This window comes from Petaurus breviceps, unplaced genomic scaffold, assembly GCF_028583685.1.
Source record: "Petaurus breviceps papuanus isolate PSGF00001 unplaced genomic scaffold, PetGlider_PUasm1.0 90865, whole genome shotgun sequence".
Lineage (NCBI taxonomy): Eukaryota > Metazoa > Chordata > Mammalia > Diprotodontia > Petauridae > Petaurus > Petaurus breviceps.
Window position 1 is genome coordinate 12,600,950 of NW_027187367.1, and position 25,761 is coordinate 12,626,710.

Genomic DNA, 25,761 nt, shown 5'->3' on the forward strand with positions numbered 1-25,761 from the left:
GGGACGACCTGGAGATCAAATCCCGGGCTCAGACACTCAGCACCACACCCAGAAATAACTGGCCGTGTAACCTTGAGCAAGTTACTTAACCCCAATTGCTTAAAAAAAAAAAAATTTGGGAATGAATAGTAATTACGATACTTTAAACGGTCTTTTTAAAGCACTTTCATATCTATCTCCCTTATTAGTCATTCCTGTAGTTGCTTCCAGAGAAGGCAGCTCGTAGCCTCTCCCATTAAAAAAAATGTTTTAGCCAAGGTTTGAGGGATTCAGTATCTCATCTAGGTTCTTGCAGCAGAAGAAGGGCAGGTTGAGACTCAGATCCCAGATCATCTGACTTCTGGTGTTCTTTAGAGTCAGATAGCCAGCATGAACAACCTAAAATGCATAGCCCAGATCTACTGCCATTTATTAGCTGTGTGGAGTCACTTAGCCCTTTTGAGCGTCAGTTCTTCCATCTGTAAAATGAGGTGAATAATACTTTTACAACATACTTCACAGGGTTGTTGTGAATATAAAAATGAAATGGTGTGTGTGGGTGGGTGGAATGGTTTGTAAACTTTTTAAAGCACTATGTAAATATCAGTTATTAAGGGAAGAGAGAAAAAAGGGTGAGAAAAGACAGGATAGAAAGTATGAAGGGTGCATCATTAAATTCAAGCATTTGCTTAGGTTCTTGCTGTGGATATGTCTTAGGGAAGATGCAAAATTTTGGTCCCTGCCTTTAGGGAATTTACAGTCTAATGCAGGGATGCTTAACCTTTTTTTTTTTTTCCTGCAATGGATCCCTTTAGCAATCTGGTGAAACCTACAGACTCCTCAAAATAACATTTTTAAATGCATTAAAAACTTGAAACCCCAACCCCTGAAATCTATCCATCAATGCAAGATTAAGAACCCTTGCTTTTAAAAAAAAACTGATATCATTTTTTAAAAATCTATGATTCATTTACTTATTTTTAGTTTTTCAGCATTCACTTCCATAGGATTTGAGTTTTTAATTTTCTCCCCCACCCTTTCCTCTCCCCTCCCCAAGACAGTGTGTAATCTGATATAGGTTTTACTGATGCATTCATATTAAACAGGAGTCATGATGTAAAGAAGAATTAGTACTAATGAGAGGAACCATGAGAAAGAAGAACCAAAACAACAAAAGAAAGCAGAGCAAATAGTCTGCTTTACTCTGCATTCAGACTCCCAAGTTCTTTCTTTGGATGTGGATAGCATTTTCCATCATGAATCTTTTGGAGTTATCTTAGATCCTTGCATTACTGAGAAGTACCAAGTCTATCAAAGTCATTCGTCACATAATGTGGCTGTTACTGTGTATAGTGTTTTCCTGGTTCTGCTCATTTCAGTCAATGTCAGTTCATATATGTTTTTCCAGGTTTTTCTGAAGTCTGCCTGCTCATAAATTTTTTTTTATGCTTTTGGGGGAGGGGGGGCAAGGCTGGGCAATTGGGGTTAATTGATTTGCCCAAGGTCACATGGCTAGTATGTGTTAAGTGTCTGAGGCCAGATTTGAACTCAGGTCCTCCTGACTCCAGGGTCAGTGCTGTATTCACTGTGCCACCTAGCCACTTCCTGCTCCTCATTTCTTATAGCACAGTAGTATTCCATTAAATTCATATACCACAACTTGTTCAGCCATTCCCCAGCTGATGGACATCCCCTCAATTTCCAATCCTTGGCCACCACAAAAAGAGTTGCTATATATATTTTTGTACATGTGGGTCCTTTTCCCATTTGTATGATATCTTTGGGATACATCCCTAGAAGTGGTATTGCTGAGTCAAAGGGTATATACAAATTTATAGCCCTTTGGTTATAGTTCCAAATTGCTCTCCAGAATGGTTGGATGGATTCACAGCTCCACCAACAATGCATTAGTGTTCCAATTTTCCCACATCTTCTCCAGCATTTATCATTTTCCTCTTTTGTCATGTTAGCCAATCTGATAGATGTGATGTGATACTTCATAGTCGTTTTGATTTGCATTTCTCTAATCAGTAGTGATTTAGAGCATTTTTTTCATATGACTATAGAAAGTTTTAATTTCTTCCTCTGAAAAACTGCCTGAAGAACCCCTGCTTTTGTGGGAGTTATATGACATACAAAATATTTATAATATAAAATAGCCCATGAGTTTATAAGAAAAGTACAGAGTACTAAGGGAGAGATGAAATTCCTAAAGTACAAGTCTGACCCTGTCACTCCCCTACTTCCTAAAATCCCATGACTCCCTTTTAGCTCTAGCAACAAATATAAGCTCATCTCTGGCATTCAAAGCTCTTCACAACCTGCCCCTAACTTACCTCCCCGACTTTATTACACATTATTCCCCTTCACACATTTTATGGTCTCTCTTTGTCTCACACATGACACTCCATCTCCATCCCCCTGCACTCTTTGTCCCTCATTCTTATCTCCCAGTCCTTTCTTACCTTCACCTCTTGGAATCCCTAGTTTCCTTTAAAACTCAGATGCTGTCCCAACTTCTGTGTGAGGAAGATTTCTGATCCCCTCAGCTACTAGTCCCCTCCCTTACCCCTGCAAAAAGACAAGAACGTACCTTGTCTCTTTTTTGTCCATGCTTATGTGTGTGTGTTTCACCCTCACTGGATTGTAAGCTTCTTGAGGACAAGGACGTTCACTTTCGTTTTTATATCCCCGGTTGTTAGCACAGTGCCTGGCACACTGTTGTTGTTGCTCGGTCATATCCAGATCTTTGTGACCCCATTTGGGGTTTTCTTGGCAGAGATACTGGAGTGGTTTTCCATTTCCTTCTCCTGCTCATTTTTACAGATGAGGAAAATGAGGCAAACAGGGTTAAGTGACTTGCTCAAGGCCGATTTTGAACTCAGATCTTCCTGATTCCAAGCCTGGTGCTCTGCCTGCTGTGCCACCTCTCTACCCCTGCCTGGCACATAGCAGACATTTAATAAATAGTCAGTCATTGATCTATTGATTGAAGGACATTAATTTCCTCTCTTCCCCCGGAGTAGAATGTAAACTCTTTGAGAACAGGGATTGTTCAGTTTTTTGTCTTTGTATCCCTATCAAGTATCACAGCACCATTCATCCAGTAGTTAATTTAAGTGAATTAAATTATACTTTGGTCCATGATTTAATGGAAGTAGAAGATGTGATTTGGTGAATGTGGAGAGGGAAACTCATGTCATTTGGTATGTTCTGAGCAGGAGAGATGGTCAAATTTGCGTCTTGGTCCTTCACAGTGGGACAGTTGGCCGTGTTATGTTGTTTGGCATCTTTGTGTAATAAAACTCTCTTGTATTTCAGGGTCTCCTCATGTTGTTGCAAAACCTACCTACGATACACTGGGGCAATGAAGAGATCGGCCTTCTCCTAGCAGAAGCATACAGACTAAAGTACATGTTTGCGGACGCTCCCAATCACTACCGACGATAGGTGCTGCCCCCATACAGAGACCTGGACTTCCCCCATCACTGATGGCAATCTAATCACTGTGGCAATTGTTCGAGCCCTTGGACCCCAAGCCAGGAATCACTCCTGCTGTAAAAAGCTCACATCAGTCTAGGTCTTCACTTTGTGTGTGCCTGTACACCACTCCGTGTCTCTTGGATGTCAGTATTCCTTGCTGTGTAGGTGGGCTCACTTCTGGGAGAGGGTGGAAAGGAGAGGGCAGGATTGTCTCCTGCTGAGAGAGGAGCTGACAAAACAAGGTGAAGGTTCAGGGTACATGCCTGATTGCGCCCCTGCTTTGCCTGATTGTCTCTTGTTACCCTCCTCTGGCTGAGTCCATTGCTCTTCAGACACAGCTTGATCTGACCACAGGTAAAAATGCCTTATGTTGTTAAGACACTTGATCTCCATCGTTCTCTCACCAACTCCACTCCCTTTGGCCAGTGCCCAATGATGGCCAGCTTTCTAGGACCATTTTTATCAGATGATAGATGCGTTGAGGCATAGAGCTTTCCTGAGAGTATCTGGGAAATACAGTGCATTTAAGGGCTGGGAACATTTATTTTCCCTTTATTCACCCACATGTGTGCATGTGTGTTTTTGTGTGTACATCTCAGAGTGTATGTGTGTGTGTGTGTCTGCGTTGGCGTGCATGTCTGTATTGGCATGTGTGCACACCCTCAGGGCAAGGTGTCCATTTGTGTCTAGACTAGCCCCACCATAACCAGCTGTGAATGACCCAAGTGAACAGGTATACAAGCAGCCCTTTAAAAAGGATGGGGTAGGAGGGAAAGGGACTTTTTTGTCTTCTCAGACCCTTTCTCCATCACGACACTCCTAGGCATTATGTGTATATTGTGTTCTTATGTATATGGGTAAAGATGTACAATATATGTCCTCTTTGTAGCAGATATGATTTTATATTTATTATGTGCACCCATGTCTGAAGCCAATCTCGGTCCAATGCAGTAGGTGTTCTGTCTGCCAGATTAGGAAGGTGGAGCATTTTGCCTACACACGAGCACATTTGAGGTTAGAAAGCTTCGCTCCTAACAAAATGCTGAGCTCCAGTTTGCAGGTTTTGCAGGCCCTCTGGTGGGAATGGCTTTTGAGGAAGGGCTGTTCAGAGCCAGAGTGACTGTGGGGGAATAGGTTGTGCTTCCTCTGACACCAGCCCCTGGACGTGCATTTGTCCTCCCAGCTTCCCCTCATCCTCCTCTTCCCTCTTTACCTGGTCCTCCCTGTAGTTTCTGCTCTGCTCCTTATACTTGTCTCCCATTCAGGGGGGGGGGGGGGGTAGAGCTCCTTGAACTTCAGTACCCTCTCACAGGCAGTGTCATAAGCAGAGGAGGAAACCAGATCCATGCTTTTTAGTCCCTCCCCTTCCTTTTGTATCTGCAAATTTTTTTTTCCTTTTTTAATCTTCATTAAGCATTTTATTCAGAATGGAAACTGTGACTGGTCAGTGCCAAGGGGAAAGGGAGGTGTGGTGTGTGCCCTGGATTTTCTGGCTCTTACTCTCAAAAAGAGCTAAAATGTCACACCTCCCACCCCATCTCAGCCTCATCCCTCTGAACAGTATGCTGTGGGGTTTGGGGGTGGTTAATAGAGAACAGCAGTGTCTGCAGCAGATGACTCCCACAACCTTCATTGCCAATAAACTCCAACCACTCTGGTACCGTGTTGTCTTCCTCATCTGGAGCTGTTTCTCAGGCATTCTTCATAGCCCTTTCCTCCCCCTTCCAGTGGTATGGGCATCTCAGGGGGTCCCTAACCAAAGGGAGGGGGCTTGTGGTCCTTCCTCAGCTGGACTAATTAAAGAAAGACACTTGTGTTCCCAAGTGGTGGTTTTATTTTCTTAGTTTTTACGTTTGTATGGGAAATTGTGGATAAAGTGAAAGAATTGTAAATAAATAGTGAATTTCCTCCTCCACTTGCTGATTTTTCATCCCCTAAGATCATGAAAACTGGGGACTTAAGGACTTGTCTTCAGTTCTTGCATTATGACACTATGAAAAATAGTTAAGTCGAGGCAGAGGTCCATTCCAGATCATAAGAGGAATCAGGAGATTCAACAAGCACTTTGGGGCTTTCAACATGCTAATGCAAATCCTACAGAGTCTGAGCTTTAAGGTTTTTTTATCGAAACAAGAGATCTCCAAAATTTTTTGATGATGCATTAAATCAGTAAAAAAAAAAAAAGTTGATATACATCCCCCAGCAGATGTCTATTTAGTTACTAATAAATTACATATGTGTTACTGTAGCAATAATTATGTACCTTGTAAAATTTACACAAGAAACACTTTAAAAGAATAAGACAAAGATGAAATAACCTCAAAACCAGTAGGGAGCCACTGGAGTTTGATTAGAGAAATGACAGATGTAGAACTCCACTTACTGCCGGCTCTGTGGAGAATGACATGGAGTAATGTGGGGATTCAAGGCAGGTCGACCAGCAGAGCCAGGGGGACCTTCATGGTCACAAAATCCAGCGCCTTTATTTTATAAATAGAGTTACACTCTTCTGTTAAGTGTCTGAAGCAGGATTTGTAGTCACGTCCCCCTGACTCTGCTCTAAACTTTAAAGGGTGGTGGTTTTGTAAGTTTGAAGGGGAACAGATGTGAAAGACAACGTAGAGATTGAAATAATAATATTTGACAACTAATTGGATATGGGGAAAAGGAGGAGGGAGGGACAGGTGAGGGAAAGTGATGAGTCCAGGATAGCACCAAGGCTGAGATCCTGGCTTAAGGATGGCAGTGTCTTCAACAAAAATAGGGAAGTTCTAAAGAAGAATGGTTTTGGGGAGGAAAGGTAATATGTTCTGTTTTGCACATAATGAGTGAAATACTTACAAGCATATCCAATATAAAATGTCTGATAAGCAGTTCATGATGTGGGACTGGAGCTTCCACATCAGGATTGATTAGGGCCAGACGACCTGGGAGTCATCTGCATAGAGAAGATAATGATTAAACCCATGGAAGCTGATGAAGTCACCAGATGAGTGTACAGGGAGAAGAAAACAGGGTGCAGGACAGAGCCTTCCATTCTGCCAACAGGAGGCATGATATGGATGATGACCCAGTAAAAGTGACTGAAGAAGAGTTGTCAGACAGGTGGGAAGAGACCATAGTGTCTGTACTCCTGAGAGAGAGTAACTATCCAGGAAAATGAAAATGGAGGGGAAAAAATCAAATTTGGTGATTGAGGTCACTGGTAACTGAAGAGAACAGTTTCAATTGAATAAGGAGTGAAAGAGAAGATTGAAAACCCGAAAGGATGGTGATCCCCTTTACAGGTTTAGCTGGAAGATTCTGTCAGATTATTTTTTCTCTAACAACCTTTTCATGGAATATTTATAAAAATCATCGAGTGTATTCTGCCCACAAAAACGGATGGTTGTGGATTCCCTAACTAATAGGTCCTTCTGGGAATATTTCCTAATCTTATGAGAATTTACTACAGAACCATGTTGCAGTTGAAGGTGGGACTTTTCCATATATAATATGGGGAAATTTAATGTTCAACTTTAGCATACTATATATCGTCCTAGACATTTCCAGCTTACTCCAGTGTCTCACTGTACCATGGATATGCTAAGAGAGTATAAAAAATGATGAAAAATATCAAGGCTTCCAGGACTGGCCTGAAAACAGTCTATAGACTATATTGTGACTATTGTCTGATGGGGACCAGCATAACTTATTTTCGGAGGCTCACCAGATTAACCACAGGGTAATGTAATTTTGGCCAGCTCTAAAACATACAAGTCACTAAGAGGACTTGCTATCTGCACAAGTGGAGAGAAGATCCACCTCAGTGAAACCCTAGATCTTTAAGTATATGAAACTGCTAACAATATTTTCCCCTTTTGTGTTTGTATTTAGAGAGAGGTTATTCTTTGTGATACCAGTGAAGAAAATAATGGGCTCACTGTAATTTTTCCTCATATCATTCATTGATGTTGTCCTTGTGCAGGAAGGTAATCATAGAGATGGCTTTTTTTGACATCATCATCATCATCATAGCCAATGTTTACATAGCACATTTATTAGGTGCCAGGCACTGTGCTAAACACTACAGTTATCTCATTTAATCCTCACAACCACCCTGGGAGGTAGGTGCTATTATTATCCCTATTTTACAGATGAGGAAACTGAGGCACAGGTTAAGTGACTTGTCCAGGGTCACATTGCTAGTATCTGAAGCTGGATTTGAACTCAAGTCTTCCTGACTCCAAGCCCAGCACTCTCCACTGCAACACCTTACTACCTAAATGTTTGGGTGTTTTTGTCAGTATTAATGATAGATACCAATGTATGTATTCCAAACCTGCAGTTTTTCCAGTTTGCCAGTAATTGAGTTTCCACAATTAAACTTCAATTGGCCCTCTGCATCCTCTCACTCACCTATGAAGAGAGCTTCTTTCACAGCCTTCTTTTCTCCAGAAACTATCACAGCCAAGTCCAGATAATGATTCCTATTTATATAGCACTTTAAGGTTCACCAGGCACTTTATTATCCATTTGAAATCTATTTATTATTTCATTTGAACTTTACAACCTCTGAAGTATGTGCTACTTTCCCCATTTTTTTTCAGACAGGGTAATAGGTTCAGAGAGTTCAGTGACACCTCAAAATCACATAGTGTATGTACGAGGTAGAATTGGAGTCTGGGTCCTCCTGAATTTAAGCCCAGCCTTTTATCCATTGCCCTACACTGTGCTTGATCTTGATCATCTTGATCTTGGCACGTACCTAGAGAACCAGAAGCTGAAAGCTATAATTGAATTGAAATGTTGGGAGCAGCTAGGTGGCACAGTGGGTAGATAAAGCACCGGCCTTGGAGTCGGTAGGACCTTAGTTGAAATCTAGCCTCAGACACTTGACACTTAATAGCTGTGTGACCCTGGGTAAGTCACTTATCCCTGATTGCCTCACCAAAAAAGCAAACAACAACAAAGAAATGTTAGCAAAGACTTGATCTTTTCCAAATTCTTATGGCTAACTTTCTTCTGCTGCCCAGTGTAGAAGTTTTTTGACATCTCTATGGCCTTCCTGGACACCAGATAGGTCATCATGGGGTCTTCTGGGAGGAGAAAGCCTGTTTAGATGACTACATGATATATGGGCAAGTATGCAACAAATATTAATTAAGCTTCAACAAAGGTTCAACAAATATTAATCAGCCTTACAATGTGCAAAGCCCTGTGCTAAGCACTCAGAATACAAAAACAAAAATAGTCATTGTGAAGAACAGGCATGGTTTGAAAGAAAAGATTTGAAAAGACACCCCCATCCTACCCCTTTACAGAGATGGGAGATCCACCACTGTACTCTGCACTTATTTTCAGATTTCTTTGATCATTGGTCAGTTATGCTGATTTTTTCCTCTTTTTCTTTTTATGTCTTTAAGAATACTATTTGTTGAAGGAAATCACGGTAATGTAAAAAGCCAAAACATCAATAAAAACTTGTTTTAAAAAATGAAACAGTCCCCACTTTCAAGGAACCTACATCTTATTGTGATATGAATGAATGAATGAATGAATGAATGAATGAATGAATGAATGAAGATACTAATGAGTGAATGAATCATTCACTAGGTGCTTATTATGTACAGAGCATTGTGCTAAGAACTAGGGGGTCAGAAAAGTAAGACAGACCTTGTTCTCAAGGATCTTCTATTCTTATGGAGAAATAGAACATGGAACTTTTTTAAAGTCAGATGGAACATGTTCCCTAGTTCTTAGAGTAGAGCAGCAAAGCAGATTGGTAATCCCTCTTTAATGTTATTTCCACTGACAAAAACATGACCATTTCCTATTGTTGAACTATTTCATAGTGACAAGGACTTTGGTGACAACTATATTTTCTGAGTCTTCAGTAGCTGTTCAGTAGCACCTGCCATGGCCAGGCTGCATCTCCACAAAGGTTCTTTTCTCAAGATGGTGCCTAACTGCCCTGGGCTGCAAACAGCTACTCTCACCTCTCCTGGTACTGAACTGTCTTCATTGGGCTCTGTACGGGAAGTGATGGTCAAGATGGTGGTGGTGGTTTGACTTCTCGGGTATGTGCTACTCATTTCTCTCAGGGTGCCCTACAGCTTTAGCTGTGTTACCTGCCCCGGGGTGTAGAAGTAGGTTGGCAACATGTGGGGATGTCTGACCCCCTCTCAACAGGTGTTGCTTCCCCAGATGATGTGAGGGTGCTGAGGGCTAGGCTAGAAGCAGGCTTTGTCATTTGGGTAGTGCTGCCACTGTTCACCTGTCAGTCGTTGGTCAGCAGTTGGTGGTGGTGGTGATGAGGAAGGTGGGCCCCTTTCTTACAATAATTTCTTCCCTCACTGATAACTGTGGGGCAGGAAGAAGATCTGATGATTAGAGTGGTGCTGCTTTTCCCAAGCTTGGCTCTTGGACTCAGGGTCCTGGACTGTCTCCATCAGGGTTTGAGGGAAGATGGTGGTTAAGGTGGTAGTGGTGATCTGACATACCCGGGCCATACTGCTTCCTTTTTCTCCCTCAGAGTCTATTGTATGAAATACACACACACACACACACACACACACACACACACACACACAGAGTTACATGTAAATAAACGAAGCAGAATCGAGTATACAGTACGCACAATGAATGCAATGTAAATGGAAAGAAAAAAAACACGAAATTCACAAAAGTGGATATTGCAGAATTACAAAGAATAATCCTGACACAAAACCCCCCACTCCTTTGTAGAAGTGAAAAGTTCATGGATGTGGTTCCTTGTACATATTTTCAGACTCTTTTGATGATTTTTTCAATGATCAGTTTTAGTGGGGGATTTTTCTCTTTCTTTTTAATACCATTATATGGGATGCCTTCCTAGGAGGGGAAGGCAAAGGATTTTATTTTTAAAAATAAGAAAATGCACAATATATGCAAAATCATTTCAGTAGAGATGGGGTCAGGGAAGTCTTTGTGTTTAAAATGGCACCTGAGTTGTGCTTTAAAGGAAATTAAAATTTCTAAGAGGTAGAAATGAGGAAGTACATAGAAAACATGGAGGACAGATAGCCTGCACCAAGTCAGAGGTGGAGATGGGGTGTTCTATAAGGGGAGGAGCTAACCACAAGCCAGCCTGACCAGAGAGAAATTAGGAAGGGATTTGGCCTGATCTCTGTTTTAGGGATTTTCAGTTTGGCAGCTGTGTGGAGGATAAAAGGGGGGGCTAGAAGCAGGGAGCCTGACTAGGACACTATTGTAATGAAGGGCTAAGCTGGGGAGGGGATGATGTGACTGGAGAGAAGGGATTCAGAAGGAGAATCAATAAACCCAAGCCTGATTGGCTGGGGGTACAGCAAGGTAAGAGGAAGGACTAAAATGATAAGCTTGTTGGTCAAAAACGCCCAAATGCTCAAAATTCCCCTGGTCTCCACAAATTGAGGACAAGGAATATGTACATCCACATGCACATGCACACAATTTTCAAAAAATTGTTCTTTATTTTTTTAAAGTCAGGTCTGTGATTTCTTTGTAGTAGGAAACTTCCCAGTGTGGAAACTCCCTCTACCGATGCTTATTAGCAACTCCCCTGCAACTTAGAGAATGGTTTGTGGCACCAGGAAGTGACCTGTGTATGATCATGTGTCAGATCTTTCTGATTTCATCAACAACCCCCATCTATTTTCCTATACTTGTCCTTTGATGTTTACATACTCAGAAAATGCCTTGTTTGCAGAAATTTTCAAACATAATTGTGTTTAGATGGGGCTTTAATGTTTACATTTTTCTCACAATAACCTTGTGAAATAACTGATGCAAATTATATGCCCATTTACCTGAAGAAGAAACTGAGACCCTGGTAGGTTGGGGTTTACAAACTGCAGCTAAAGAGAGGAAGCAGCACAGACCCTCTGGACATCACATGACTGGGTTAAAGTTACCTCAGCTTAGGGACTACAGGGCTTCTTGCCCACATGACCCTCCTGGTGGCCTTCACCATCTTCTCCCCATCGTTATGTACTCTCTATTACTCTCTGTGAAATCAATGCAGCTCCATCACCACCAATGGCCATCAACCCATGTTGGGCAAAAATCCCACTTCCTCCTCTCCAGTCTTCATATTTCAGAACTGTTATCTTGTGGAGGCAAAAAAAAAAAATCCCTCTTCCTTAATACCTCTCCTTGTGCTCTCAAATCTCTCTAGCTCAGCTCCTTCCATCCCTACCCCACCCTCAAACATCTTTGTCACTCATTGATATTTCCAGACCTTCCCTCTGCTTTGGTTATCATTGAGCAACCCCTCCTGAGATTCAACTGATCTGTCAAGATCACCCTGTCTAAATCTAAATCTAAATCTTGTTGCTGTGCTCTAGCTTTATGGTCACTCCTGTTTTTCAAGGAGTTCAGTACTTGACCTAAAGTAACTCTCTGCACTCAGGAGTGTGCTTATAAAATGTTTAGCAGCCAGCTTTTGATAGGAAGGGGAAAAGGGAGGGAGAAGGGTATACACATGACACACGAGTTTAATCTGCATTTCTAACATTTTCTTTATCACTTTCCTATCCAGACAACAAAACAGTGAATCAAGCCCCAATTTGTAGTATTTAGTACTCTCTGAGGGGCAGCTAGGTGGTGCAATGAGTAGAGTGACAGGCCTGGAGTCAGGCAGACCTGGGTTCAAATCCAGTTTCAGACACTATCAGTTTTACCACAGACAAGTCACTTAACTGTTTGCCTCAGTTCCTCATCTGTAAAATGAGCTGGAGGAGGAAATGGCAAATCACTCCAGAATCTTTGCCTAGAAAACCTCAAATGGGGTCACAAAGAGTTGGACAACTGAAAATGACTGAATTGAACTGAATTCTGAGGTTTGAAAGCTCACACTGAAAATGTAGTAAGAGTCATTAACCAGAGCTGTCCAAGGTGGCTCCAATTCACCACTGTCTGTCTGTATCTCAACCTTTAAGAATTAAGTATTCATACCAATGTACTTTTGAACTAATGTCTCCTACTTCATCAGTCTTCTTAACAGAGTTACATAGATTTCAGGGGGTCTGTGAACTTGTATAAGAAAAAAATGCATCTTTATTTCAATGTAATTGGGTTTCTTTGTAACCCTATGTCTTTTATGCATTTTAAAACGTGATTCTGAGAAGGGGTCTGTAAGTTTCACCAGGCTATAAAAGGGGTGCTTGGTACATCAGAGGCTAAGAACCCCTAATCTAAAGTTATACCTTAGGGGCTATCACCCAAAACTTACTTCTTTCTCTCTTTAACTCCGAAATTCCCATCTCTGATTATATTCTCCTCTCCTTCCAACATTCTTTCTGTTTCAGTCTTCTTAAATCTATTCTTTGTCCCACGAGCTCTAGGCCTGCTTCTTCTGGTCTAATATCACAACTTTAGCTTTGCTTTCATGAGCCCACAGCTTTTAGAACTAGAAGGGACCATACAAGTCATGGGTACAATTCTCTCAATTTATAGATGTGGGAACTGAGGCCCAGAGAAGTTAAGTTACTTGGCCCAAGGTTACAAAGGTGGAACAGTCATGATCCATACACTGAATTCAGTGTGTTTCCTCCTCCCCCCCCCCCCACGACAGGGCACTTCCTTTGCAGTCATTACCTGTTTAATTGTACACTTATTGTAGAACAGAACTGACTCAGATCAGGATTGCAGTTCAGGTTCAAGATTAGAATATAATGACATTCATAGACTATCTCACTGTTAAAAAAAAAAAAAGTTTCTTAGCCATAGCATGGAAAGGATACTTAGCAAGGACACAGCCCTGGTTCAGATAGATGCAGCCCCTACCCCCCTCCTCTCCACATAGAAATACATCTGATCAGCAAGGTGTGATTACTGTCATGGCAGTGGGACATCCAACAAGTCTGAGGGGCAACTGGCCTCAGACCCATTCGTATTAAAAGCCTAAGCCTTAATACTCTGGACCAGTAAAGTCCGGGGGAAGGGGGGGAGGCAGGGCAATTGGGGTTAAGTGACTTGCCCAAGGTCATACAGCTAGTAAGTGTGTCACGTGGTTGAATTGAACTCAGGTCCTTCTGACGCCTGAGCCAGTGCTCTATTCACTGAGCCACCTAGCTGCCCCAACCAGTAAAGTCTTGGAGAGAGTTTCCTTACCTTTTAGGGGGGAAAAATTTTTAGCCTAGCCTACAATGTGGTCACTCGGAAAGATTCAACTTCCAAGACCTGTTCCTCCTTTCTACTTCAGATACACCCAGAGAAGGTCATATTCTGGATCTTGCCACTTCCCTGCTTAAGAACTCTGAACTTCCTATATATGAGCATCTCTTATCTTTCCATATCCCTCCATGCCTTACTCTTGCTAAGTTCACTGTGAATATGAATGCCTCTGTTTTTCAGTACTGTTCCAGGCTATTATCCTTGCCCTGGCTAAATTCTCCTCCCTTCCCAATCTCAATTTTTGGTAAATCAGTTCAACTCTATACTATTCTCTGCTTTAGAAACACTTGTTCTTTTGTTCCCTTGTCCTGTCACCAATACTATCTTGGCAAACTCTAGTTTTGTATTATTCCTACCATCTGCCTTTTTTCCCCTCCTACTTATGTACTTATGAATAGAATATAAAGAAATAATGACACCATGCTGACTGTATCCACTATACATTTATACTATCTAGTCTAGGGGTGGGGAACCTTTGGCCTGGAGGCCACCTGTGGCCCTCTAGGTCCTCAAGTGTGGCCCTTTGACTGAAGCCAAACTTCACAGAACAAGGTTCCCCACCCCCGATCTAGTCTCAGCTGGACCCTCACTGCATCAAAGTAATCCTACCTTACCTGCTTAGCTTAATCCTCCCTTCCCATTCACAGTAGCTGCTCCAAACCTTCTGGTGTCAATTCCCATATCACCTCCTTCCCCTACCCTCTCAGCTGAGGACCTTGCCTCATACATCTCTGGGGGAAAAAAATGGAACCTTTTGAGAACAGCTCCTCTTTCACCTTTCCTTCTCATCTCCTATCTCTCTGACATTAACCTCCACTATACCCTTCTTTGCTCTAGTCACTGAGGATAGGATGGACTTTGTGCTTCACAAGGCAAACTACATGAACTCTTGACTTTGCTGTTGACTTCAGGAGATTGCCATTACCATCAACTCCATTCCATATTACTTAGAAAACCTCTTAAGTCTCCATTGTCTTCAAAAATCCCTTACTAGGATTCTACCATTTCCACATCTTTATCTCTCCTGTTCTCAGTTAAACTTTATGAAAAAGCCTTTTATAAGAGGATCAGCCAAGATAGCAGACCAGGAGGAAGCAGTATGGCCAGCTTCCTCCAATAACCTTCAGGAAATTGAAGAAAAAATTATAGTTGGTCATCTTTTTGTTCAAGATCACAAATTTGAGATCAGGGTAGGAACTGTGGAATAGGTGTGAGCTATGATTATAGACTCATTGCCCAGAGTTCCAAGCTAGGGCAGTAATCAGGGTGGAAAGTAAGGATGTCCCTAGGCAAGGCTATGTGGTCTCACAGAGTGTCCTAGATCTCTGGATACTAGACCAGAAGCACTGGAGCACCCAGAGTTGATCTCAGACAGAAGCCCCTGCCCAGGATAGCAGTGCAAGGATCTCCCAGGCATCTGGTGGCACAGTGAATAGAGCTGGAGCCATGAAGACTAAGTTAAAATCTAACCTCAGAATTTTACTAGCTGTGTGACCCTAGGCAAGTCACTTAATCTCTGCCTTAGTTTCCTCATCTGGAAAATGAGGTTATAACATCTACCTTGCAGGATTATTATGAGAATCAAAGAACATATTTGTAAAAATGCTTAGCACAGTGCCTGGCACTTGACTCTATAAAAACATTTCCTTAGCCCCTTCTTTTACCTCTCTAGAGGGGTCTAGATTGCAGATTCAGCCCCCAGAGCTCCCAGCTAGGCCAAAAATGCTGGGTTATACAGAGCAAATCAAGCAGATTACTGGAAAAATGAAAATACAAAAAAATATTTAGAGTCATTTTATATTAATTTAATTTAATTTTTGTTACATATTTAGAGCTATTATGAAGCCAGGAAAGCCCAAGACAAAGTCAGAAAAGGAGAGTAACTCCAAAATACCTGCAAGCAAATCCTCAAAGAAAAACACAGCTTGTCTACAAGATCTTCTAGAATTACTAGAAGAAATGCAAGAGCTTAAAAATGATACTACAAACTAAATGAAAGTAAAAAAGGGAAGAATTGAAAAGGAAATGAACATTATGGAAGAGATAACTTGGAAAGAAAACAACATGGCACAAAATATACAAAACCTTACCAAAATACCTTGCAAATTAGAAAGATGAAGTGACTCCACAAGAAAACAAGATATATTAAAACAAACTTAAATCATTGAAAAAAATAGAAGAAAATGTAAGGTATATCATGTCAAAACCAAATGACCTAGAAAACAGATTAAGGAGAAATAATCCAAGAATCATTACACTACCTGAATTTAAAGAGCCTAGATTATCATTCCCTACCTTCCCACCCCCAAAAATCATGAATGAAAACTGCCTACATCTCTTAGAACCAAAGGACAAAGTAAAAATAGAATCTACTAATCACCTTTGGAAAGAAATTGCAAAATGAAAATTCCCAGGAACATTTTAAATCTAAATCCAAAGCTAGGTCAAAATAAAACAAAAATAAAACTTGTATAGCAAAGCAGCCAGAAAGAAAGAATCACACTCAAGATCAAACAAGACTTAACAACTAATATTATCAAGAAGGAGAGAGTATGGAATACAATATTCCAAAAGACAGAAGCTACAGGCTTATAATCAAAAATAACTCAGAAAAACTGAGTATAATCCTACAGTGGATTAAAAAAAGAATAGACCTGCCTTTCCCCCATGATGGTGCCAAAGGCAAAGAAGGAAGCCATTGTCCCCCACCAAGACAAAAGCCAAGGCCAAGGCTTTGAAGGCCAAGAAGGCAGTGCTGAAGGGTATCCATATCCACAAAAAGAAGAAGATCCCAACATCCCCCACCTTCCAGCTACCTAAGACACTAAGACTTCGAAGGCAGCCCAAATACCCTAGGAAAAGTGCATCTTGCAGAAACAAGCTTGATCACTATTCCATCATTAAGTTTCCTTGGACCACTAAGTCTGCTATGAAGAAGATTGAGAACAACAACACCCTCGTCTTCATTGTGGACGTCAAGGCCAACAAGCATGAGATCAAGCAGGCTGTAAAGAAGCTGTATGACATCGACGTGGCCAAGGTCAACACGCTGATTCAGCCTGATGGAGAGAAGGCCTATGTCCATCTTGCTCCAGACTACAATGCTTTAGATGTTGACAACAAAATTGGAATCATCTAACTTACTGTGTCCAGCTGTGTTCCATTCCACCTACAATAAAAAGTTTTCCAGAATAAAAAAATATATACCTTTAATTAAGTAGAGTAATTCCAAGAATTCCCAATGAAATATGACAGCTGAGTTAAAATTTTGAAATAAAAACACCAGAGTAAAGAGAACCAAAAAAATAAATGCAAGTAAGTGATGAGAAAAGACTTTAAAGTGTGACATATTTGCATGGGGGTAGGGGGAAGGCAATAGGGTTAAGTGATTTGTCCAAGGTCACACAGCTATTAAGTATCAAGTATCTGAGGCTGGGTTTGAATTCAGGTCCTTCTGACTTCAGGGCTGGTACTCTATTCATGGCACCACCTAGGTGTTCAATATCTGCATTTTAATGTAAGAAGAGGGATGATATGAGCCTCTAAGAAACAAAGTGTCAACACTCTTATTATGTTTTGATGATTTTCAAAAAAAAAAAAGGAAATGGAGAGGAAATAAGGATACAGTAGAGAAAATAAGGGAAGCAATGAAGGGGAAATGGGAAAGCTTATCTGGCTAATCAGGGAATGTAAGTAGATATATATATACAAATGAGGAAGCTGGGGGAAGAGCAGGTAACACTCAAGTCTTACTTTCAACTCATTTTGAGTAGAGTGAACAGAAAGAATAATATATACTTTAATAACACTGTAAAAACAAACAATTTTGAAAGACCTAAGAACTCTGAAAGACCCAATGATCAGCCATAATTCCAGAAGACCAATGATTTAAAATGTTGTCTAACTCCTGAAGGACAGATGATGAAGTAGGTATTCAGAGTTAGACTTAGCACTTTTGGACATAGCCTCTGTGGCTATTATTTATTTTGGTTGACTACATATTTTTGTTTTGGAGGTTTTGCTTTTCTTTCTTAGTTGGGGGAAGAGGAAGCAAGTAAAAAAGGAAAAGTACAGATGCTTGTTAGTTGAAAAAATAATTTTTAAAAGATAAAAATATTAGAGAAGCAAGGAAGAAATTATACTTCAGATCTATGTATCTGTTTTCATGAACCAAAAAAAAAGGATAAAGAGGATTACAGAAGGTAAAATAATTGATTACATAAAGTTAAAATGTTTCTACAGAAACAAAAATAACAGATTTAAATTAGAAAGGAAACAGTTAACTAGAAAAAGAAATTGGTGTAGAAAGTTATTCTGATAAAAGTTCTTGTTTCCAAGATATATGGGAAAAAAATTGAAATTTTTAAGAACAAGAGCTATTCCCTACTTGATAAATAGTCAATGAATATGAACAAGCAGCTTTCAAAGGAAAAATTCAAGCTATGAATAACCAGATGAAAAAATTCTCCAAAATCACTAATTAGAGAAATCAAAAGCAACTCTCAGGTTCAACATCACACCCATAAGATTGGCAAAGATGACAAAAAAGAAAAATTACAAATGTTAGAGAGGCTATTAGGAAACAGCTACATTAATGCACTGTTGATAGGGCTGTGAGGTAATATTGGAAATTGATTTAGATCTATAACTTAAAAGTCACAAACCTGTCCATACCCTTTATCCCAGCAAAACCACTAATAGACCTACACTCCAAAGAGATCAGAGAAAGAAGAAAAAAAACTAATTTGTTCAAAATATTTATAACAGTTATTTGTTTTTGTAGTGGCAAAGAATTGGAAACTGAGGGATGTCCATCAATTGAGGAATGGTTAAGCAAATTATGGTATATTGTTTTCATCTTAGATCTTTGCCTTTCCTACTCCAATTTTCTGGCTCTGAGACCTGGCCCTCATACAGCCTCTTTGGCTACCCTTTCTAGCATTGTTTGCATTTTCACCCATTTCCCTCACTCACTAGTTGGGGTGTAGAAGTTAGAATACTCTTTGCCACTTCTAGACTCTCCCTCTACCACCAGTATTCACAAACTTCTCCTTTGAGATTGGCTCAATCCATATCTACCACCCAATCACCTACTAATTTCCAGGATACTTTTCTTCCTTCCTTAACTAATTCAATACCTAGCTCAACATCTTTCTCTCCTCCCCAAATCCTGCCCTTATCCTAGGGAACTTTAATATACATATATTGATATTTCCTCAAACACTCTAACCTCTGAGTTCCTCAACTTATTTCCCATGACTTCACCCCATCAACAACACACAAATGTGGTCATACCCTTGATCTTACCATCACCTGCAATTGTTCTATTTCCATCTTCATGACTTCTGAAATTTCTTTATCTGGTCACAATTCATTGTCATTCCACCATTCCCTTTGCCTTTCAACCCCAAGCCCTGTTCTTCATTCTCATCATTATCTCCAATCCTTTCAGCCTTCAGTTCTTTCCTATGCCATCACCCTTGTACTGGCTACACTTCCCTTCCTTGTCCATCTTGTCCTCTTAGTGAATTAGGTCAACTCTACACTGTCCTCTTCTCTTTAATCCCTTGACCCTTTATGCTATTGCTAATCCTGCTTGCCAAACCTCAGCCATGAATAACTTCCACCATGTGCTTCCTTCGCTCCTAGTCATGTGCTGCTTAGCAATAGAAAACCATGAAACCATGCTGACTGGATCCTCTACAGATTTTTGGTACATAATCTCAACTGGGTCCTTGTAGCGGCAAGCACCCCAGTGTCCCCAGGGTGTCTGCCAACACAGGTTCTTGGATCTGCTTTGATAAAGGAAAGCAAATCAAAATGGGTTAACAAGCTTACTTTAATCAGTCAAATATGTATCGTTTACCTAGTTCAAGGGAAAAAGGTCAGCACCCTGAACTTCAGAATATACAGACAGAATTATCAAGACAGAAACAGATCAAGTAGACAGATTTCCAAACTGTCCAACTATTACATCCATACCAAATCAACATCTGGGTTTTAAAGCGGGAGGGTGGGAGGGGGGGACCTCTGGACAACGGCTTCCCAGCGTTTCATCTGATCAAATCACAGAACACTTCTCAAAGTGAGCCCCAAAACAAAGCTACACATCAGGGCTTATATAACCTTCTGCTGGCTCAGAGAATGTAACAACCTTATTGGCCCACTGGCCAATCAAAAAGTATCTACTGAAAAATAAGCCTCCCACCCCAGGCTCCAGGTGCACTTTAGCCTAGGGGCAGGGAAGATCTTTAAAATTTACATTCCTATTACAATCCTCACCATGGCAAGGCAATCCTATATCTCCCCAACAGACTCACCACAATCCCTTTAAAAAAAAAAACTCTTCATAGTATTTTGTTTTCTAATTACATGTAAAGCTAATTTTCAACATTCACTTTCTGAAAGATTTTGAGTTCCAAATTTTTATCCCTTCCTTCCCTCCCCCATCCCCAATACAGCAAGCAATCTGATATAGGTTATTGTATCATTTTAAGGAGATATATGCAGCTGCTTTAACTATTTTCAGGATCAGATTGCACAGTATAATGAATGCACTCACACCAGATTAAAATCAGTATAACATTTATTTTGCATGCAAGGACAATATAAAGTAGGATTAAAGAAATATAGAAATATACATGTAAAGATAAAGCCTAACAAAATAATAGAAATATTGACATGCATCACCAAATCACGGGAACATTTGCGTCTGGGTTATGCAGCTGGGGAGTACTGGTTCAGCCTCCAGAGTTCTAATTGGGAAAATGTCCCAGGCAGAGAGTCCTCCCCCTCCAGGTTATAGTCAGTTTTAGACAAAAAAGACACTGGGCCAATTAATCAGCTTGTCACCATAGCCTTGTGTGACTTAAAGTAACTAACTGTATGGGTGTGTTGCAGCTCTGCACCAGGCCAGAGTCCAAAGGAGCAAAGCATCCATGATTGATATGGCAAAATGTGTTCAAAAGGACACAGGATGTATTCTGTTTGTTCCTAGAAAGGCAGCCAACACTGGAATCAACCAAGGGCAGGTTGAACTTTTAATCCTGGGAACCAGGGTAAGGTGACTTTTTAGTCCTGGGAATGTAGCCCCTGTTCCAAGGAGAAAGAAACAACATATGTGTTCACATAGGCCTATAAATGTATGGGGAAGAGCTTTAATATTTTATTAACCCTTCAGTTATACACATGCAATCATGTAAAACATATTTCCACATTAGTCATCTTTTGAAAGAAGAAACAGAGTAAAAGGAAAAAACCACACACACAGACAAAAGTGAAATAGTATGCTTCAATCTGCATTCAGACTCCATCAGTTCTTTCTCTGAATGTGGATAGCATTTTCCATCACCAGTCTTTTGGAATTCTCTTGGATCATTGTGTTTTGGAGAAGAACTAAGTCAATCATCACACAATGTTATTGTTACTGTGTGCAATGTTCTCCTGGTTGTGCTCACTTCACTCAGCATCAGTTCATATAAGTCTTTCCAGGTTTTTCTGAAATCTGCCTGCCTATCATTTCCTATAGCACAATAGTATTTCATTACATTCATATACCACAACTTGTTCAGCCATTCACTGATTGTTGAGCATCCCCTCAATTTCCAATTCTTTGCCGCCACAAAAAGAACGGCTATAAATATTTTTGTACGTGTATGTTCTTTTCTCTTTTTTTATGATCTCTTTGGGATACAGACATAGTAGTGATATTGCTGGATCAAAGGATATGCCCTTTGGGCATAATTCCAAACTGCTTTCCAGAATGGTTGGATCAGTTCACAATTCTACCAGCAATGCATTCATGTTCCAATTTTCCCACATCATTTCCATCATTTATCATTTTCCTTTTCTATCATATTGATGAGGGTCAGGTAGAGTTTCAGCAGGATGTCTCTAAAGAATTTCAAAAACTCAAATCAACTCCAAGCTAGTTGGAAAGATTTAGTATAGTTTTATGGTTTCAAGCTCTGGTAAGTGCTAAGTTCCTTGGAGGAATTAACAGCTTCAGTAATGCAAGATGTACAGTTTTATAGAGAATATAATGCTGATTACACAATCAAAATTGACAGAATTTAGGATTATGATTAATATTAAAAAGGCAGGAGGAGTTCATTAAGGGGTTAGGTAAATGGGGGAGGGGTATCAGCCTCAGTGGAACTGATCATGTGGTTACTCACAATTCATACAGACAAACCCATTTAGGGGGGATGTATGTATAGTAATGATAGTATAATAAGCCTCTCTACATCATAAGTTCACTCTAGGTAAGTTCTTTACTATTACTGTGCAGGTACTGTCTTAGGGTGGGTCCATTCCATGGTTTGGTGGTCAAGCATCCTGCTCTACATCCTGGTGGTACTGTCTTCTGATCAGCTAGCTGTTGTGGTCTTGTCTGGTCAAGGTGGATAATGTGGCTGAGGTTGAGTGCATGGACACTCCTGCTTCTGTGGTAATATGAGGAATGAGTCTGGGGGCAATGGTTAGCTAGAGGCAGTGGCTGGGATCCCATCACATGAACGTGCCTGCCGTTTCTGTGAGAAATATGAGTTCATAGACACACCTGTTGTTCTAGTAAGCAGTGAGGCAGATATGAAGAAGTTAGGATACTGGGAGGTGGTTAGGTAGGTACAGTGGCCCTGCTGTTCAGTGGGACCTATAATGAAGTTAGAATACTGGGGCTGGGGGCAGCTCTATTAGGATTCCATCAATATTAGTCAATCACAGTGACTTTTAAAAACCTTTTCTTCCCTCCTCAAACCTCCCATAGCTCCTCTTCATCCTACCCTCTCAACTGAGAACCTTACTTCATATTTTACAGAAAAAATTGAGTTCTTTCACTGAGAACTCCCTTTTCTCCCTTCTTCCTCATCTCACATTACTCAGATGCCTTCTGCCAGTATTTTCTCCTTCATCCCTACCTCACATCTAGAAGTGGCCCTTCCCTTTGCAAAGGCAAACTCCTCTTCACGCATTCTTAATTTTATTCCATTCCATTTTCTCTACAAGTTTGGCCCCTCAATTATCACCGATCTTTCATTGCTCTTCAGTCTCTCCCTGTTTATCAGATGCTTTCCTATGTACTACAAATATGCTCATGTCTCCCCCATCTCAAAAAATTTCCATTTGATCCATCCATTCCTCCTAGCTATCATCCCATATCTCTCCTCCCTTCTGTGACTAAACTTTTTGAGAAAACCATCTATAATCAATGTTTCATTTCTACTTCATTGATAGCTATTGCAACGATCAGAGTATCTTTCAAAGTTTTTTGTCTTTATAATGTTGCTGTTGCTGTACAAATGGGACATGGTGACCATCGATTTCCAGAGTACTAATAATGAAGCATGCCACACCACCTCCTGACAGAAAGGTGATGGATTTAATATGCAGAATGAGAAATACATTTTTGGACATAGTTAAAGTGGGAATTTGTTTTGCTTGACTATGTATATTTGTCACAAGGATTTGTTTTCCTTCTTTCTTTTTCAGTTGTGAGGAGGTAGAAGGGAGAGGGCAGATTATAACAATGATATATAACAAATATAACAATGCCAATAAATGTGAACCGTTTTAAAAAATAAAACCAGTAAATTTAAAGCAGAGAATTTTCCTTTCACTCAATTCTAAACCCTCTTTAACTTCTAGCCTGATCATTCCACTAAAACTGCTCTAGCCAAAGTTACCAATGCTTTCATAATTGCCAAATACATTGGTCTTTTCTTAATCCCAATCCTTCATTAAATCTCTGAAGCATTCAACAATATTGATGTCCTGGATACTCTCTCTTCTCTGCATTTTTATGAACCTACTCTCTTGGTTCTCCTCCTACCTGTCTGACCTATTTTTTCTGTCTCTTTTTCTTAATCGTCATTCATATCACATCTACTAAAAATAGGGGTCCCCCAAGGCTCTGTCCTTGTCCTTCTGCTCTTTTCTTTTCTCTCATTTAGTAATTTCATCAACTCCCATGGGCTTGGTTAACATCTCTATGCAGATGACCTTCAGATCTTCTTATCCAGCCCTAATCTCTCTCCTGAGCTCCAGTTCCACATTACTAATCACCTATTGGACATTTTGAATTGAGTGTCCTATAGGCATCTCAAATTCCCATGGAACCATTATCCTTCCACCCATCCATGTTCTTAACCCCAGTGTTATCCTCAACTCCTCTTTCTTACTTATCCCACTTTATCCATTAAATTATTTTTTAAAAGAAAGGTATTGTTTCAAGTTATAAAGTTATAATGACAAAAATGAAATACTCCCTACTCTCAGGTCTATTCTGCTGGAGGCAGTGTAGAGACAGTTCAATAATTAAACATCTCTGATGGGTCCATCTAACACTAATTCCCACTCTAAGATAAGGAATAAAATGCTAAGGATATAGATAAGTTCGTTCTTTGGCTGTTTCATAAAATACTGAGCCAGGTCAAGGATTAAAGTAGCAACCCCAATCAATATTTCTTCGCTTAAACATCTCTCATGTACATCCTCTTTTATTTACTATACAATCACCACCTCCATTCTGGAAGGCCCCTGTTATCTCTTGCTTGAACTATTGCAATAGCCTTATAAATAGATTCCCTGACTCATACTTCCTACTACAGTCACTTCTTCACATAACTGCCAATCTAATCTTCCTAATGTGTAGGCCTCCCCTCCGACCCCAATACCTGAAATGCTTTCCTTCCCATTCCCCACTTTGTAGAATCTCTGGCTTCCTCCAGGACTCAGCTTGAAGCCAGCCACTTACAGGAGGCCTTTCCTAGTCTCCTGAGATACTAACGCCTTCCATTGTAAGGCTACCATCAATCCGTTCTGTATGTATCTTGTATGTTCTTACTTAGAGAATGAAGAACTGATGCATGTACAGAGTGCATCAACATCCTTAGCTGACCCAAATTTCCCACTAAGGAGAGGCTGGGAAGCCTGCTTCTGGGAGAGCTATGCAACAGTGTATAATAGAAGTGCCTTTGGAGAGACTTGAGCATGTGTTGAGCGTTCTGTTACTGGTTCTAATCTTCTAACTACATGATGAGAAGATTTTTTGATTGTATTCATAGGCAGAACTTCGAGTTCCTTCAAAAAAGCATTAACCACAAGAGAATCAGCTACTATCAGATCTTAGTGGATAACTTTGACTCCTTTGCTTATAGAATCTGGTGAGAGATAATACTTTAAGAGCCCTCTAGCTTCCAAGGACATGTGGCCCTGTGAATTTAGGCCTGGTTTTTAAAATTATTATTATTTTATTTTTAGTTTTCATCATTCACTTCCACAAGATTTTGAATTCCAAATTTTCTCCCCGTCTCTCCCCTCCCCTCACCCCAAGGGGTTGTGCATTCTGATTACCCCTTTCCCCAATCTGCCCTACCTTCTAACACTCCCTCCCCTCTTCTACCCTTCCCTTCTATTTTCCTGTAGAGCAAGATAGATTTCTGTACACCATTGCCTGTATATCTTATTTCCAGTTGCATGTAAAAACACTTTTTGTGTTTAAAACTTTAGTTTTCATTCTTTCCCTTCCTCCCTCTTCACCCACCTCATTGAGAAGGCAAGCAGTTTGATATAGTAGGCCCATTTTCTTTATCTCCCTGTAAGCATAAGCAAAGTGGGATTTTTTTTTCTGAAGTTGTTTCCTAGGCTGGGGCTAAATTGAAACATCTGAAGGACTAATCTCCTTTGAACCCTGATAATTCACAGCTGTGCTGAGTTAAGCAGGTTTTGTGCCTTCTGGCTCTGAGCCAGGAGGTTGGCATTTTGCTTTGGGGGTTTACTTATGAGAAGGACCTTTTAATTCCCTGGACAGGACTCTGTTAAGAGCCTCCCAACTACTCAGAGGTTTGTGCTCTCCAGATCTGGTAGTGTATATTGGTGATTGTATTACTTTGTTCAGACATAAGAGCCCTGTCTATTGAATCTCTGTGCTAATTTCTCTGCTTGTATTTTCTACTTATCTGTAATTAAAGTAAGATTGTTGACCTCTTTAAAAGTAGTCTTTGCTTTTAGCAAAGCAGATAAAAGAACCTGTGCTAGCAGGTCATCCTGAGTGTGCTAGGTATTTGCTAATACACTGCCCTCGTGCTTGGATTTTAAGTGAAAGGAGAGTGATATCCCAGCATC

The 25,761-nt window shown here is 40.4% G+C and overlaps 2 protein-coding genes across 2 annotated transcripts in view; both read left to right on the plus strand.

Annotated features, from left to right (window-relative positions):
- The window catches only part of TBC1D22B (TBC1 domain family member 22B), a 119,099-nt gene extending 113,977 nt beyond the window's left edge, over nt 1-5,122 (plus strand). Inside the window, exon 13 of the mRNA XM_069073590.1 lies at nt 3,301-5,122. Coding sequence (XP_068929691.1) covers nt 3,301-3,429 — 129 coding nt within the window. The 3' untranslated portion in view covers nt 3,430-5,122. The remainder of the gene's footprint in view (nt 1-3,300) is intronic.
- Nucleotides 5,123-6,451: 1,329 nt separating this feature from the next.
- On the plus strand, nt 6,452-16,777 carry LOC138150226 (large ribosomal subunit protein uL23-like). The gene is made up of 2 exons (XM_069073661.1): nt 6,452-6,567; nt 16,321-16,777. Exons 1-2 carry the CDS (start codon nt 6,452-6,454, stop codon nt 16,775-16,777), a joined length of 573 nt encoding a protein of 190 aa, XP_068929762.1.
- Nucleotides 16,778-25,761: the final 8,984 nt, after the last annotated feature.

Coding starts and splice junctions, on each gene's coding strand:
- LOC138150226 (XM_069073661.1), top strand. CDS start 6,452: ATGAGTGTACAGGGAGAAGAAAACAGGGTGCAGGACAGAGCCTTCCAT. Junction 6,568..16,320: donor GAAGAAGAGTTGTCAGACAG/GTGGGAAGAGAC, acceptor ATGGTGCCAAAG/GCAAAGAAGGAAGCCATTGT.